This window comes from Pararge aegeria, unplaced genomic scaffold (genome assembly GCF_905163445.1).
Source record: "Pararge aegeria unplaced genomic scaffold, ilParAegt1.1, whole genome shotgun sequence".
In the NCBI taxonomy this organism is placed as follows: Eukaryota; Metazoa; Arthropoda; class Insecta; order Lepidoptera; family Nymphalidae; genus Pararge; species Pararge aegeria.
In genome coordinates, this window is record NW_024396995.1 from 1 (window position 1) to 11,873 (window position 11,873).

Sequence of the window (11,873 nt, forward strand, 5' to 3'; positions counted from 1 at the left end):
AAATAGAAACTTTAATTACGCTTGTCCAAGAGAGACCTGTTCTGTGGGACAAGACCGAAGATGTCTATAAAGACAAAAACTTAAAGTTAGCAGCATGGCGTGAAGTATGTTTAATACTGAAACCAAACTTCGATGAACTGGAAGAAAAAGAAAGAAAACAGTACGGTGAGTTTTTTAAATATTTTTATTGATAAAAATGCATTCACAAATTTTAATTTATAGCTGCTGCCTGCCACGGAACGGAACCAATATCCGAAACAAAATAATTAGTAAATGCTGTTCGTATAGCATTGGCATTAGGGCCACCTCGAGTCGACCCATTTCGATCCACGGGTCTCGTTTCTTGTTCTTGTCCATTTTCTATATTTTGGTAACTTTCAAAATTTATACCGTCTTTTTCTCTAACAAAATTATGTAAGACTGTACAAGCTTTAATTACTTTAATTGCTGTGTCTACGTTCAGATCTATAGGCCGATGGAGTATTCGCCACTTATTTGCTAGAATACCAAAAGCGCACTCAACGTACCTTCGTGCTCGACTTAATCTATAGTTAAAAATCTTTTTATCATTATTCAAATGTGTACCTCCATATGGACGTAGGAGATTAGGTGTTAAAGCAAAGCCTTCATCGCCAACTAGTATAAACGGTAATTCGGCCGGGTTCCCACTATGCCGGACCGGCAGATCTCCCGGTCCGGTAAAATTGCCGGAAGGCCTAGTGGCGGTACAAATTGTATGAAGCTATTCACATGATCCCGAGTCTGGCTTTTTCGCCGAGCCCGGCATTTTTACCGAGCGTTTTGTCACTACAAAATGCCGGCAAAATCACCGGACCGGAATAATGTGAACCAGTTCGACCCGCGTTCCCCGCCCCGCCCCGCCCGTTCTCCCCGCACTTCATTCGGCTCGCATTTTCTGAGTAAGGCCGGGTTCCCACTATGCCGGACCGGCAGATCTCCCGGTCCGGTAAAATTGCCGGAAGGCCTAGTGGCGGTACAAATTGTATGAAGCTATTCACATGATCCCGAGTCTGGCTTTTTCGCCGAGCCCGGCATTTTTACCGAGCGTTTTGTCACTACAAAATGCCGGCAAAATCACCGGACCGGAATAATGTGAACCAGTTCGACCCGCGTTCCCCGCCCCGCCCCGCCCGTTCTCCCCGCACTTCATTCGGCTCGCATTTTCTGAGTAAAGTAGACGTGTAGCATGAGCGACATACAAATAGAAACTTTAATTACGCTTGTCCAAGAGAGACCTGTTCTGTGGGACAAGACCGAAGATGTCTATAAAGACAAAAACTTAAAGTTAGCAGCATGGCGTGAAGTATGTTTAATACTGAAACCAAACTTCGATGAACTGGAAGAAAAAGAAAGAAAACAGTACGGTGAGTTTTTTAAATATTTTTATTGATAAAAATGCATTCACAAATTTTAATTTATAGCTGCTGCCTGCCACGGAACGGAACCAATATCCGAAACAAAATAATTAGTAAATGCTGTTCGTATAGCATTGGCATTAGGGCCACCTCGAGTCGACCCATTTCGATCCACGGGTCTCGTTTCTTGTTCTTGTCCATTTTCTATATTTTGGTAACTTTCAAAATTTATACCGTCTTTTTCTCTAACAAAATTATGTAAGACTGTACAAGCTTTAATTACTTTAATTGCTGTGTCTACGTTCAGATCTATAGGCCGATGGAGTATTCGCCACTTATTTGCTAGAATACCAAAAGCGCACTCAACGTACCTTCGTGCTCGACTTAATCTATAGTTAAAAATCTTTTTATCATTATTCAAATGTGTACCTCCATATGGACGTAGGAGATTAGGTGTTAAAGCAAAGCCTTCATCGCCAACTAGTATAAACGGTAATTCGGCCGGGTTCCCACTATGCCGGACCGGCAGATCTCCCGGTCCGGTAAAATTGCCGGAAGGCCTAGTGGCGGTACAAATTGTATGAAGCTATTCACATGATCCCGAGTCTGGCTTTTTCGCCGAGCCCGGCATTTTTACCGAGCGTTTTGTCACTACAAAATGCCGGCAAAATCACCGGACCGGAATAATGTGAACCAGTTCGACCCGCGTTCCCCGCCCCGCCCCGCCCGTTCTCCCCGCACTTCATTCGGCTCGCATTTTCTGAGTAAGGCCGGGTTCCCACTATGCCGGACCGGCAGATCTCCCGGTCCGGTAAAATTGCCGGAAGGCCTAGTGGCGGTACAAATTGTATGAAGCTATTCACATGATCCCGAGTCTGGCTTTTTCGCCGAGCCCGGCATTTTTACCGAGCGTTTTGTCACTACAAAATGCCGGCAAAATCACCGGACCGGAATAATGTGAACCAGTTCGACCCGCGTTCCCCGCCCCGCCCCGCCCGTTCTCCCCGCACTTCATTCGGCTCGCATTTTCTGAGTAAAGTAGACGTGTAGCATGAGCGACATACAAATAGAAACTTTAATTACGCTTGTCCAAGAGAGACCTGTTCTGTGGGACAAGACCGAAGATGTCTATAAAGACAAAAACTTAAAGTTAGCAGCATGGCGTGAAGTATGTTTAATACTGAAACCAAACTTCGATGAACTGGAAGAAAAAGAAAGAAAACAGTACGGTGAGTTTTTTAAATATTTTTATTGATAAAAATGCATTCACAAATTTTAATTTATAGCTGCTGCCTGCCACGGAACGGAACCAATATCCGAAACAAAATAATTAGTAAATGCTGTTCGTATAGCATTGGCATTAGGGCCACCTCGAGTCGACCCATTTCGATCCACGGGTCTCGTTTCTTGTTCTTGTCCATTTTCTATATTTTGGTAACTTTCAAAATTTATACCGTCTTTTTCTCTAACAAAATTATGTAAGACTGTACAAGCTTTAATTACTTTAATTGCTGTGTCTACGTTCAGATCTATAGGCCGATGGAGTATTCGCCACTTATTTGCTAGAATACCAAAAGCGCACTCAACGTACCTTCGTGCTCGACTTAATCTATAGTTAAAAATCTTTTTATCATTATTCAAATGTGTACCTCCATATGGACGTAGGAGATTAGGTGTTAAAGCAAAGCCTTCATCGCCAACTAGTATAAACGGTAATTCGGCCGGGTTCCCACTATGCCGGACCGGCAGATCTCCCGGTCCGGTAAAATTGCCGGAAGGCCTAGTGGCGGTACAAATTGTATGAAGCTATTCACATGATCCCGAGTCTGGCTTTTTCGCCGAGCCCGGCATTTTTACCGAGCGTTTTGTCACTACAAAATGCCGGCAAAATCACCGGACCGGAATAATGTGAACCAGTTCGACCCGCGTTCCCCGCCCCGCCCCGCCCGTTCTCCCCGCACTTCATTCGGCTCGCATTTTCTGAGTAAAGTAGACGTGTAGCATGAGCGACATACAAATAGAAACTTTAATTACGCTTGTCCAAGAGAGACCTGTTCTGTGGGACAAGACCGAAGATGTCTATAAAGACAAAAACTTAAAGTTAGCAGCATGGCGTGAAGTATGTTTAATACTGAAACCAAACTTCGATGAACTGGAAGAAAAAGAAAGAAAACAGTACGGTGAGTTTTTTAAATATTTTTATTGATAAAAATGCATTCACAAATTTTAATTTATAGCTGCTGCCTGCCACGGAACGGAACCAATATCCGAAACAAAATAATTAGTAAATGCTGTTCGTATAGCATTGGCATTAGGGCCACCTCGAGTCGACCCATTTCGATCCACGGGTCTCGTTTCTTGTTCTTGTCCATTTTCTATATTTTGGTAACTTTCAAAATTTATACCGTCTTTTTCTCTAACAAAATTATGTAAGACTGTACAAGCTTTAATTACTTTAATTGCTGTGTCTACGTTCAGATCTATAGGCCGATGGAGTATTCGCCACTTATTTGCTAGAATACCAAAAGCGCACTCAACGTACCTTCGTGCTCGACTTAATCTATAGTTAAAAATCTTTTTATCATTATTCAAATGTGTACCTCCATATGGACGTAGGAGATTAGGTGTTAAAGCAAAGCCTTCATCGCCAACTAGTATAAACGGTAATTCCTCGTGCATGTTTGTATGAAGTGGTCGAGGCTTTGGTACATTTAAAGTACCATCATTGATTTTTTTCCAAAATATACTATCCTTTAATATAGTGGAATCGCATTCCTTGCCATACGAGCCCACACTGATAAAAATAAATCGGTACTCTGAATCGACAATTGCCATTAATACAAAAGAATAATATTCCTTGTAATTAAAGAACATAGAACCACTCTTGGCTGGCTTCAAAATTCTAATATGTTTGCCATCTACTGCTCCAATACAGTGAGGAAAGTTGGCTTTTCTTTCGAATCTTAAAGCGATGTCCTCCCATTCTCTCTCAGTATCAGGCAGCTTAAGAAAATCTGTCTGTAGGCTTTCCCAAATGACGTTGCTCATTTCTTTTATTATTTTACTTATTGTCGAAACGCCTACTCTGTATGAGTAATGTATTTCTTTGAATGAACATCCTGAAGCTAAATATCTGAAAAAAGTATATTTTGTTACTACATATTACATTATATGTCACCAATAAATAAATTCAATTCTGATATTTTTTTATTTATTTCAGGAAAACTGGTTTCAACTAAATGGAATAATATACGAGATTCATGGCTTAAGACGGTGAAAAAACAAAAAGATGAGTCTAAATCTGGATCTTCGGCCAAAAAGACACGAAATTATTTATATCACGAGCAATTAATGTTTTTGAAAAAGGTCTCCGAACCTCGACCGCCTCATGAGTCGGGTTCAAAAAAAGCAAGAACCGAGACTGAAGTAGGCATGGAATCAGATTTTCGTTCATCTTTAATTAAAGATAAAAGAACAATTGATAATAAAGAAGTAAATGAGAAGATGTCAAAGTTTTTGGATTCCAGAATGAACCCAGAAAAAGAAAACCATCATCTTTCTTTTTTCAAAGGCATTATACCAGTCTTGAACACTTTAACTATCGAAGAGACTTTAGAATTTCAAGCCAGCGTCCTGACAATGTTGCAAAAAATTAAAAGTAGGAATTATGAGAGAGAGAATTACGGACATTGGCGTCATTATAATCAGATGACCGGACCAGATCAGTATACTCGCTCTGGATACTACACACATCCTAATCAACAGGCGACACCTACGCAAGATCAACACTCTGGATACTCTACAACACCTATACCATCAACTTCTTCCCAAATTCCAGTGAATCCAGTTTCGCCAACAGCATCTACTCATTCCATATACTCCCAAGAGTCAGAATATTTAGATTTTGAAGGGTTTTAAATTTGAGTACAAATAAATACTTAAGTGACTAATTTGCATTTTTAATTAATAATTATTTATTGTCAAAAGAACACACACACACACTTTACCTTAAACAAATGGCCAATCTTTGTTCTGGGCAAATACATTCTCTAAAACTTGTATTTCGTACTCTTATGCCTGGTGAAAGTCGTCCCAGTAAATCGTCAAAAGTGGTTGTTGTCATTCGAAAATAATTGAAGAACTTTGATCCGTCACTTCTAAGTTCACCCATCAATGTTTCAAATGTCCCTAGTGTAAATCTTTCCCGTAAAATAGGATGTACCCAATACTTTCTTCTTTTATTTTGCCTTCTGTACCACCACCACCACAACACAACAATTTCGTCGTCCATTGTGGGCACAGGTCCAAATTCAACTGAGGTGCTTTAAATGTGAACACTCTGTCCGGTGTCCGGTTTCCGGCAGATCTGCCGGTCCGGCATAGTGGGAACCCGGCCTTACATAATTTTGTTAGAGAAAAAGACGGTATAAATTTTGAAAGTTACCAAAATATAGAAAATGGACAAGAACAAGAAACGAGACCCGTGGATCGAAATGGGTCGACTCGAGGTGGCCCTAATGCCAATGCTATACGAACAGCATTTACTAATTATTTTGTTTCGGATATTGGTTCCGTTCCGTGGCAGGCAGCAGCTATAAGCAGTATTATGGCGCATCCACACATGCCGCCGGCTCATGCATCTTTTACCTGCGGCACGCGCGGCTTTTGGTGCCGGCGGCAGTTTGCTTGCGGCTTCGATACGGAGTGGTAGTGTTGTCGTATTCATTTAAATAACAAAATGACAGAATTTAACTGGGATGATAGTGCTGTACTTTTATTAATAGAAAAGTATCAAGAAAATGAACTATTGTGGAACCCAAGGCATATGGATTTCAAGAATCGCAACAAAAGAAACGATGCTGTTAGGGATATTGCTTCTGTGTTCAACATAGCATCAACAGAAATTGAGAGAAAACTGAAGAATTTATCTAGCCATTATTTTCGAGAAAAACGCAAATTTGAAGAATCTAAAAGGAGTGGATCTGGACGGGATGATGTTCAATTGCCGAAATGGTTTGCTTATAAGGCGTTATCATTTCTTAATGACAAGAATGCACCGGTACCGACTCTGAACAGCCACACACCTAGTGTAAGTACCCATCAAATTCTTATAATTACCTAAGTAGACTAGTTGGTCGACCATAATAAATTTAAAATACATATTTCATTATGCAATATTTTCGTTAATAGGGGTAGGTACAAAGTTTTTGCTTCGCGTATTAATATTTTAGATACCTACTACCTACAACCCGGTAACAATACATAATACCACGGAGCGCGGGCGAGCATACTCTCGTTTTTGACCTTATGTAGTCGGCATAACACTTACCGAAAGCGAAGTATTCGGGAATAAGCGCTCGTGAAGAGTGTACAGGGTTACTGGTGAGACATTTGCAATACTTGAGGACGTGATATATGGCCAACTAGCTGATGCCCGCGACTTCGTTCGCGTGGATTAAGTTTTTAAAATCCCTTGGGAACTCTTTGATTTTCCGGGATAAAAAGTAGCCTATGTCACTCTCCAGGACCTTAACTATCCCCATGCAAAAAATCATGTCGATCCGTAGCTCTGTTGCGGCGTGATTCAAGGACAAACCAACAAACACACTTTCGCATTTATAATATTAGTATATATTAGTATGAAGTATGAAGTATGATATGTAAGATGAAAAAAAATATATAAAGAAATAATATCAATTATTTACTGAGTAAATGTAGCTTAAACTTACATAATTATTTGTATACACTATACATACATGTTATGTTTATAAGCTTGGTTTTTATTTAATATTTACATACTGATAGGATATATTCAAAATATAGTATTGAAGCTTGTTTGCAATTATTTATAAGATTTCCTTTTTATTTTCAGTCTTCTCAAGATAATATCACTCCCCAGACTACGCTACCTTCGACAAGGACTTCACGAAAGCGAAATATAGAGAGAGAACCTGAAGTTGATGAAGCTTTGCAATTACTGAGGGAGATCACGTCTAATGCAAGGCAACGCGATGATGCTGCTATATTTGCAGACTATATAAGTAGCAAGTTGAGGAAGATGGATCATTACACGATGTGTACAGTACAACATCAAATCCAGAATATTATCTATGAAGCAGAAATGAGAATGGGTTCGATGAATTTTGATACTAGTAATACTACTCAGCCTCTTCGTTATCAAAATGTTCGTCCAGGATACTTCACCGGCCAACCTACAACGTTAGCAATGTCACCGTCGCCCTCAACTTCGCGCTCTTACTCTGTTCAATCAGACTATGAAATGCAAAATAGCCCAGATGTCAATACAAGTGACAGTCTGTTACAAGTCTTGGAAAATAATTTAACCAAATAATTTAACCGAAAATAGTGTAATAGATTAAAATAAGGTTACATATTAAAATGACGAAAAACGCAATGCCTTTACTTAAAACTAAAATAAATGTTTATATTTTCGGTTAAATTATTTTATTTTAATAAAAGCTTAAAATTATTGATACATGTTTCTGATTCCTAAATAAAACAATTATTTGAATAATCATATTTTATTTCTTTCAAACATTATATTTGATATTGCCAAGGAAGCTGACCTTGTTCCGATAGAAAATAACATTTTAGCTCATTTCTAATTACACTTGGTTCTACATTTAGAGCGATCTGCGGTATATTTTGTTGCATTTCGTTCAAAACTCCATCAGTAGTTCTTTCATTTCTCTTCATAAAATTATGCAGATGCACACAAGCCATCACGACAATTTTTGCTTTCTCATTTTGTAAACCAATGCGTGAATGCAAAATTCTGAATTTATTAGATAAAATGCCAAACGCGTCTTCTACAACCATGCGCCCGCGACTAAGTCTATAATTAAAAACCCTCTCAGGTGATCCTTTTGCATGATATCCAGAAAACGGTTTTATTATATTCTGTGAGATGGGGAAAGCATCGTCACCGATGAAATAAAAAGGTACAGGTGTATTTCTCCCTTGTAATGGAATCGCTTGTGGCAGACTTAAAGTTCCATCTCGTATCATATCAAATAAAGTTGAATTTCGTAGAACTCCACCATCAGATATTCTGCCCTGACATCCAATGTCTACGTATAAAAAGTTATAATTGGCATCGATTAAAGCTAGCAAAACAATACTGAAATATGACTTATAATTAAAAAACTCAGAACCGCTATTAGTTGGACATAGTATACGTATATGTTTCCCATCGAGGGCACCTACGCAATTAGGTACATTCCATTTCTGCATGAAACTTCGAGCCACTGATAGCCATTCTCCATGTGTATTCGGCATCTGTAAAAAAAATTGTTTGTGATATTTGTGTGTTTAGTTCTAGTTATATGTATGTAAAATGTGTGTGAAGTTCCAGGTAGGGGAGAGTGGGTAACGGTGGATCAAGGGGTACAGTGGATCGAACGCGGCCTATATAATGCGCACATTTACACGATATAGCATTTTACGTTCTATTTTGTATTGCCCTTGACTCGCTACCGGGGTGCGACGGAAAAGTAAGTATGAAAGCAAAATATTTTGAAGTTTTAAAAATGTAATGCTGCAGTTTGTAAAAAGTATTTAATATGAATCAAAAGTCACATGGCGTCATCAGATATGACTATTTTTTTTAAAGAAAGGGAAATCCTTTCTTTAAAAAAATAGTCATATCTATAAACCTGAGAAAGGTAGCCCTAAGATTGCTATGGCAGTGTGTACCTTATTGATTTTGCTCAGGCTTTATTATAAAAACACATTCTAAAAGTGTTAAATTGTGGCAATATTTAGCTCTACAAAAAAGTTGATTCACTGTTACCCATTGCACTCTCCCCTACAGTATAAAATCAAATATTATAATTGTGTCTTGTACATGCCGTAACTGTGTGAATGTATGTGGTCTGTTTTGTTTTCTAATGTAGGTGTTCAGTTTCTAACTACCTAATGTGTTACGGATATTTTGTACTTACCCTTAAATAATTGGATAATGTAGACACCAAAGTTTGACAAACATCTAGAATTATTAAAGAAATAACTTGTGGAGACACTTTAAACAGTGTACCGAGTGAAAAATAAGAGTCTCCTGTAGCCAGGTATCTCAAAGTAATTGCTAGTCGATCGGAAGCTGACACAGCATTTCTCCAGCGGGTGTCAGTTTTTGATATCATGGGTCCAGTTAAATTCAGTAATATTTCAAATTCTTCACTAGAGATCCTTAGAAAAGTGTTAAATTTCGAACGAATATTTCTTCGGTTTATGTCGTCCCTTCTAAAATCTTCAAGTATCGGGGACACATTAGGCCTATTTCGAAGACTTGGTCTGACCCAATATCTTCGTTTGATTTTGCGGTTCTTTTTATGAATAATGACATACAACACTACACTTGCGATACACGCAACTATATCATAGTCCAACATCTTTCGATTCTACGTACACGACTAATTTCAACGAAAGTCACAACACTACTGCGTAAATTGCAACCGCGACTGCAGGCCGCCGGTAAAGCCGGCGGCAAAGTCAGCGGCAAGGCGGTCTGAAAGTCGGCGGCAAACCCGGCGGCATAAGCCGGCGGCATGTGTGGATGCGCCATAATGGCGCATCCACACATGCCCGGCGGCACGGCCGGCGGCATGGCCGGCGGCCGGGCCGCCGGCCATGCCGCCGGCTCATGCATCTTTTACCTGCGGCACGCGCGGCTTTTGGTGCCGGCGGCAGTTTGCTTGCGGCTTCGATACGGAGTGGTAGTGTTGTCGTATTCATTTAAATAACAAAATGACAGAATTTAACTGGGATGATAGTGCTGTACTTTTATTAATAGAAAAGTATCAAGAAAATGAACTATTGTGGAACCCAAGGCATATGGATTTCAAGAATCGCAACAAAAGAAACGATGCTGTTAGGGATATTGCTTCTGTGTTCAACATAGCATCAACAGAAATTGAGAGAAAACTGAAGAATTTATCTAGCCATTATTTTCGAGAAAAACGCAAATTTGAAGAATCTAAAAGGAGTGGATCTGGACGGGATGATGTTCAATTGCCGAAATGGTTTGCTTATAAGGCGTTATCATTTCTTAATGACAAGAATGCACCGGTACCGACTCTGAACAGCCACACACCTAGTGTAAGTACCCATCAAATTCTTATAATTACCTAAGTAGACTAGTTGGTCGACCATAATAAATTTAAAATACATATTTCATTATGCAATATTTTCGTTAATAGGGGTAGGTACAAAGTTTTTGCTTCGCGTATTAATATTTTAGATACCTACTACCTACAACCCGGTAACAATACATAATACCACGGAGCGCGGGCGAGCATACTCTCGTTTTTGACCTTATGTAGTCGGCATAACACTTACCGAAAGCGAAGTATTCGGGAATAAGCGCTCGTGAAGAGTGTACAGGGTTACTGGTGAGACATTTGCAATACTTGAGGACGTGATATATGGCCAACTAGCTGATGCCCGCGACTTCGTTCGCGTGGATTAAGTTTTTAAAATCCCTTGGGAACTCTTTGATTTTCCGGGATAAAAAGTAGCCTATGTCACTCTCCAGGACCTTAACTATCCCCATGCAAAAAATCATGTCGATCCGTAGCTCTGTTGCGGCGTGATTCAAGGACAAACCAACAAACACACTTTCGCATTTATAATATTAGTATATATTAGTATGAAGTATGAAGTATGATATGTAAGATGAAAAAAAATATATAAAGAAATAATATCAATTATTTACTGAGTAAATGTAGCTTAAACTTACATAATTATTTGTATACACTATACATACATGTTATGTTTATAAGCTTGGTTTTTATTTAATATTTACATACTGATAGGATATATTCAAAATATAGTATTGAAGCTTGTTTGCAATTATTTATAAGATTTCCTTTTTATTTTCAGTCTTCTCAAGATAATATCACTCCCCAGACTACGCTACCTTCGACAAGGACTTCACGAAAGCGAAATATAGAGAGAGAACCTGAAGTTGATGAAGCTTTGCAATTACTGAGGGAGATCACGTCTAATGCAAGGCAACGCGATGATGCTGCTATATTTGCAGACTATATAAGTAGCAAGTTGAGGAAGATGGATCATTACACGATGTGTACAGTACAACATCAAATCCAGAATATTATCTATGAAGCAGAAATGAGAATGGGTTCGATGAATTTTGATACTAGTAATACTACTCAGCCTCTTCGTTATCAAAATGTTCGTCCAGGATACTTCACCGGCCAACCTACAACGTTAGCAATGTCACCGTCGCCCTCAACTTCGCGCTCTTACTCTGTTCAATCAGACTATGAAATGCAAAATAGCCCAGATGTCAATACAAGTGACAGTCTGTTACAAGTCTTGGAAAATAATTTAACCAAATAATTTAACCGAAAATAGTGTAATAGATTAAAATAAGGTTACATATTAAAATGACGAAAAACGCAATGCCTTTACTTAAAACTAAAATAAATGTTTATATTTTCGGTTAAATTATTTTAT

The 11,873-nt window shown here is 38.9% G+C and overlaps 5 protein-coding genes across 8 annotated transcripts; 3 read left to right on the plus strand and 2 right to left on the minus strand.

Moving 5' to 3' along the window:
* The first annotated feature begins 6 nt into the window (after positions 1–6).
* Positions 7–5,326, plus strand: LOC120636895. 2 transcript variants are annotated; one of them, XM_039908458.1, is made up of 2 exons: positions 7–165; positions 4,597–5,326. In XM_039908458.1, the coding sequence occupies exon 2, from the start codon at positions 4,728–4,730 to the stop codon at positions 5,292–5,294; it is 567 nt and encodes a 188-aa protein (XP_039764392.1). In that variant the 5' UTR covers positions 7–165; positions 4,597–4,727; the 3' UTR covers positions 5,295–5,326. The 2 variants fall into 2 exon arrangements, with proteins under 2 accessions (XP_039764392.1, XP_039764391.1); XM_039908457.1 differs by lacking the exon at positions 7–165 and adding an exon at positions 3,103–3,556.
* LOC120636886 (protein ALP1-like) lies at positions 2,607–5,778 on the minus strand. Of its 3 annotated transcripts, none has more exons than XM_039908446.1 (3): positions 5,384–5,778; positions 4,028–4,509; positions 2,607–3,076 (listed from the first exon to the last, which is right to left on the minus strand). In XM_039908446.1, the coding sequence occupies exons 1-3, from the start codon at positions 5,665–5,667 to the stop codon at positions 2,652–2,654; spliced, it is 1,191 nt and encodes a 396-aa protein (XP_039764380.1). In that variant the 5' UTR covers positions 5,668–5,778; the 3' UTR covers positions 2,607–2,651. The 3 variants fall into 3 exon arrangements, with proteins under 3 accessions (XP_039764380.1, XP_039764379.1, XP_039764378.1); XM_039908445.1 differs by having other exon boundaries at positions 2,607–2,999; positions 3,951–4,509; XM_039908444.1 differs by lacking the exon at positions 2,607–3,076 and having other exon boundaries at positions 3,558–4,509.
* A 207-nt stretch (positions 5,779–5,985) lies between these two features.
* LOC120636900 lies at positions 5,986–7,781 on the plus strand. Its single transcript, XM_039908463.1, has 2 exons — positions 5,986–6,465; positions 7,249–7,781. Exons 1-2 carry the CDS (start codon positions 6,115–6,117, stop codon positions 7,726–7,728), a joined length of 831 nt encoding a protein of 276 aa, XP_039764397.1. The 5' UTR covers positions 5,986–6,114; the 3' UTR covers positions 7,729–7,781.
* Positions 7,782–7,885: 104 nt separating this feature from the next.
* LOC120636889 lies at positions 7,886–9,965 on the minus strand. Its single transcript, XM_039908448.1, has 2 exons — positions 9,341–9,965; positions 7,886–8,675 (listed from the first exon to the last, which is right to left on the minus strand). The coding sequence occupies exons 1-2, from the start codon at positions 9,785–9,787 to the stop codon at positions 7,935–7,937; spliced, it is 1,188 nt and encodes a 395-aa protein (XP_039764382.1). The 5' UTR covers positions 9,788–9,965; the 3' UTR covers positions 7,886–7,934.
* A 45-nt stretch (positions 9,966–10,010) lies between these two features.
* LOC120636899 lies at positions 10,011–11,809 on the plus strand. The gene is made up of 2 exons (XM_039908461.1): positions 10,011–10,493; positions 11,277–11,809. The coding sequence occupies exons 1-2, from the start codon at positions 10,143–10,145 to the stop codon at positions 11,754–11,756; spliced, it is 831 nt and encodes a 276-aa protein (XP_039764395.1). The 5' UTR covers positions 10,011–10,142; the 3' UTR covers positions 11,757–11,809.
* Positions 11,810–11,873: the final 64 nt, after the last annotated feature.

Bases quoted from the DNA above. Each gene is read 5' to 3' on its own strand.
- LOC120636895 (XM_039908457.1), top strand. From the start codon at position 3,379: ATGAGCGACATACAAATAGAAACTTTAATTACGCTTGTCCAAGAGAGA. The intron at 3,557-4,596 runs GTGAGTTTTTTA...TATTTATTTCAG, and splicing joins AAAAGAAAGAAAACAGTACG to GAAAACTGGTTTCAACTAAA.
- LOC120636886 (XM_039908446.1), bottom strand. From the start codon at position 5,667: ATGGACGACGAAATTGTTGTGTTGTGGTGGTGGTGGTACAGAAGGCAA. The intron at 4,510-5,383 runs GTAAAGTGTGTG...TACTTTTTTCAG, and splicing joins AGATTGGCCATTTGTTTAAG to ATATTTAGCTTCAGGATGTT. The intron at 3,077-4,027 runs TTGGCGATGAAG...CGTTTATACTAG, and splicing joins GGAATTACCGTTTATACTAG to TTGGCGATGAAGGCTTTGCT.
- LOC120636900 (XM_039908463.1), top strand. From the start codon at position 6,115: ATGACAGAATTTAACTGGGATGATAGTGCTGTACTTTTATTAATAGAA. The intron at 6,466-7,248 runs GTAAGTACCCAT...TTTTATTTTCAG, and splicing joins TGAACAGCCACACACCTAGT to TCTTCTCAAGATAATATCAC.
- LOC120636889 (XM_039908448.1), bottom strand. From the start codon at position 9,787: ATGTTGGACTATGATATAGTTGCGTGTATCGCAAGTGTAGTGTTGTAT. The intron at 8,676-9,340 runs GTAAGTACAAAA...TTTTTTTTACAG, and splicing joins CATTATCCAATTATTTAAGG to ATGCCGAATACACATGGAGA.
- LOC120636899 (XM_039908461.1), top strand. From the start codon at position 10,143: ATGACAGAATTTAACTGGGATGATAGTGCTGTACTTTTATTAATAGAA. The intron at 10,494-11,276 runs GTAAGTACCCAT...TTTTATTTTCAG, and splicing joins TGAACAGCCACACACCTAGT to TCTTCTCAAGATAATATCAC.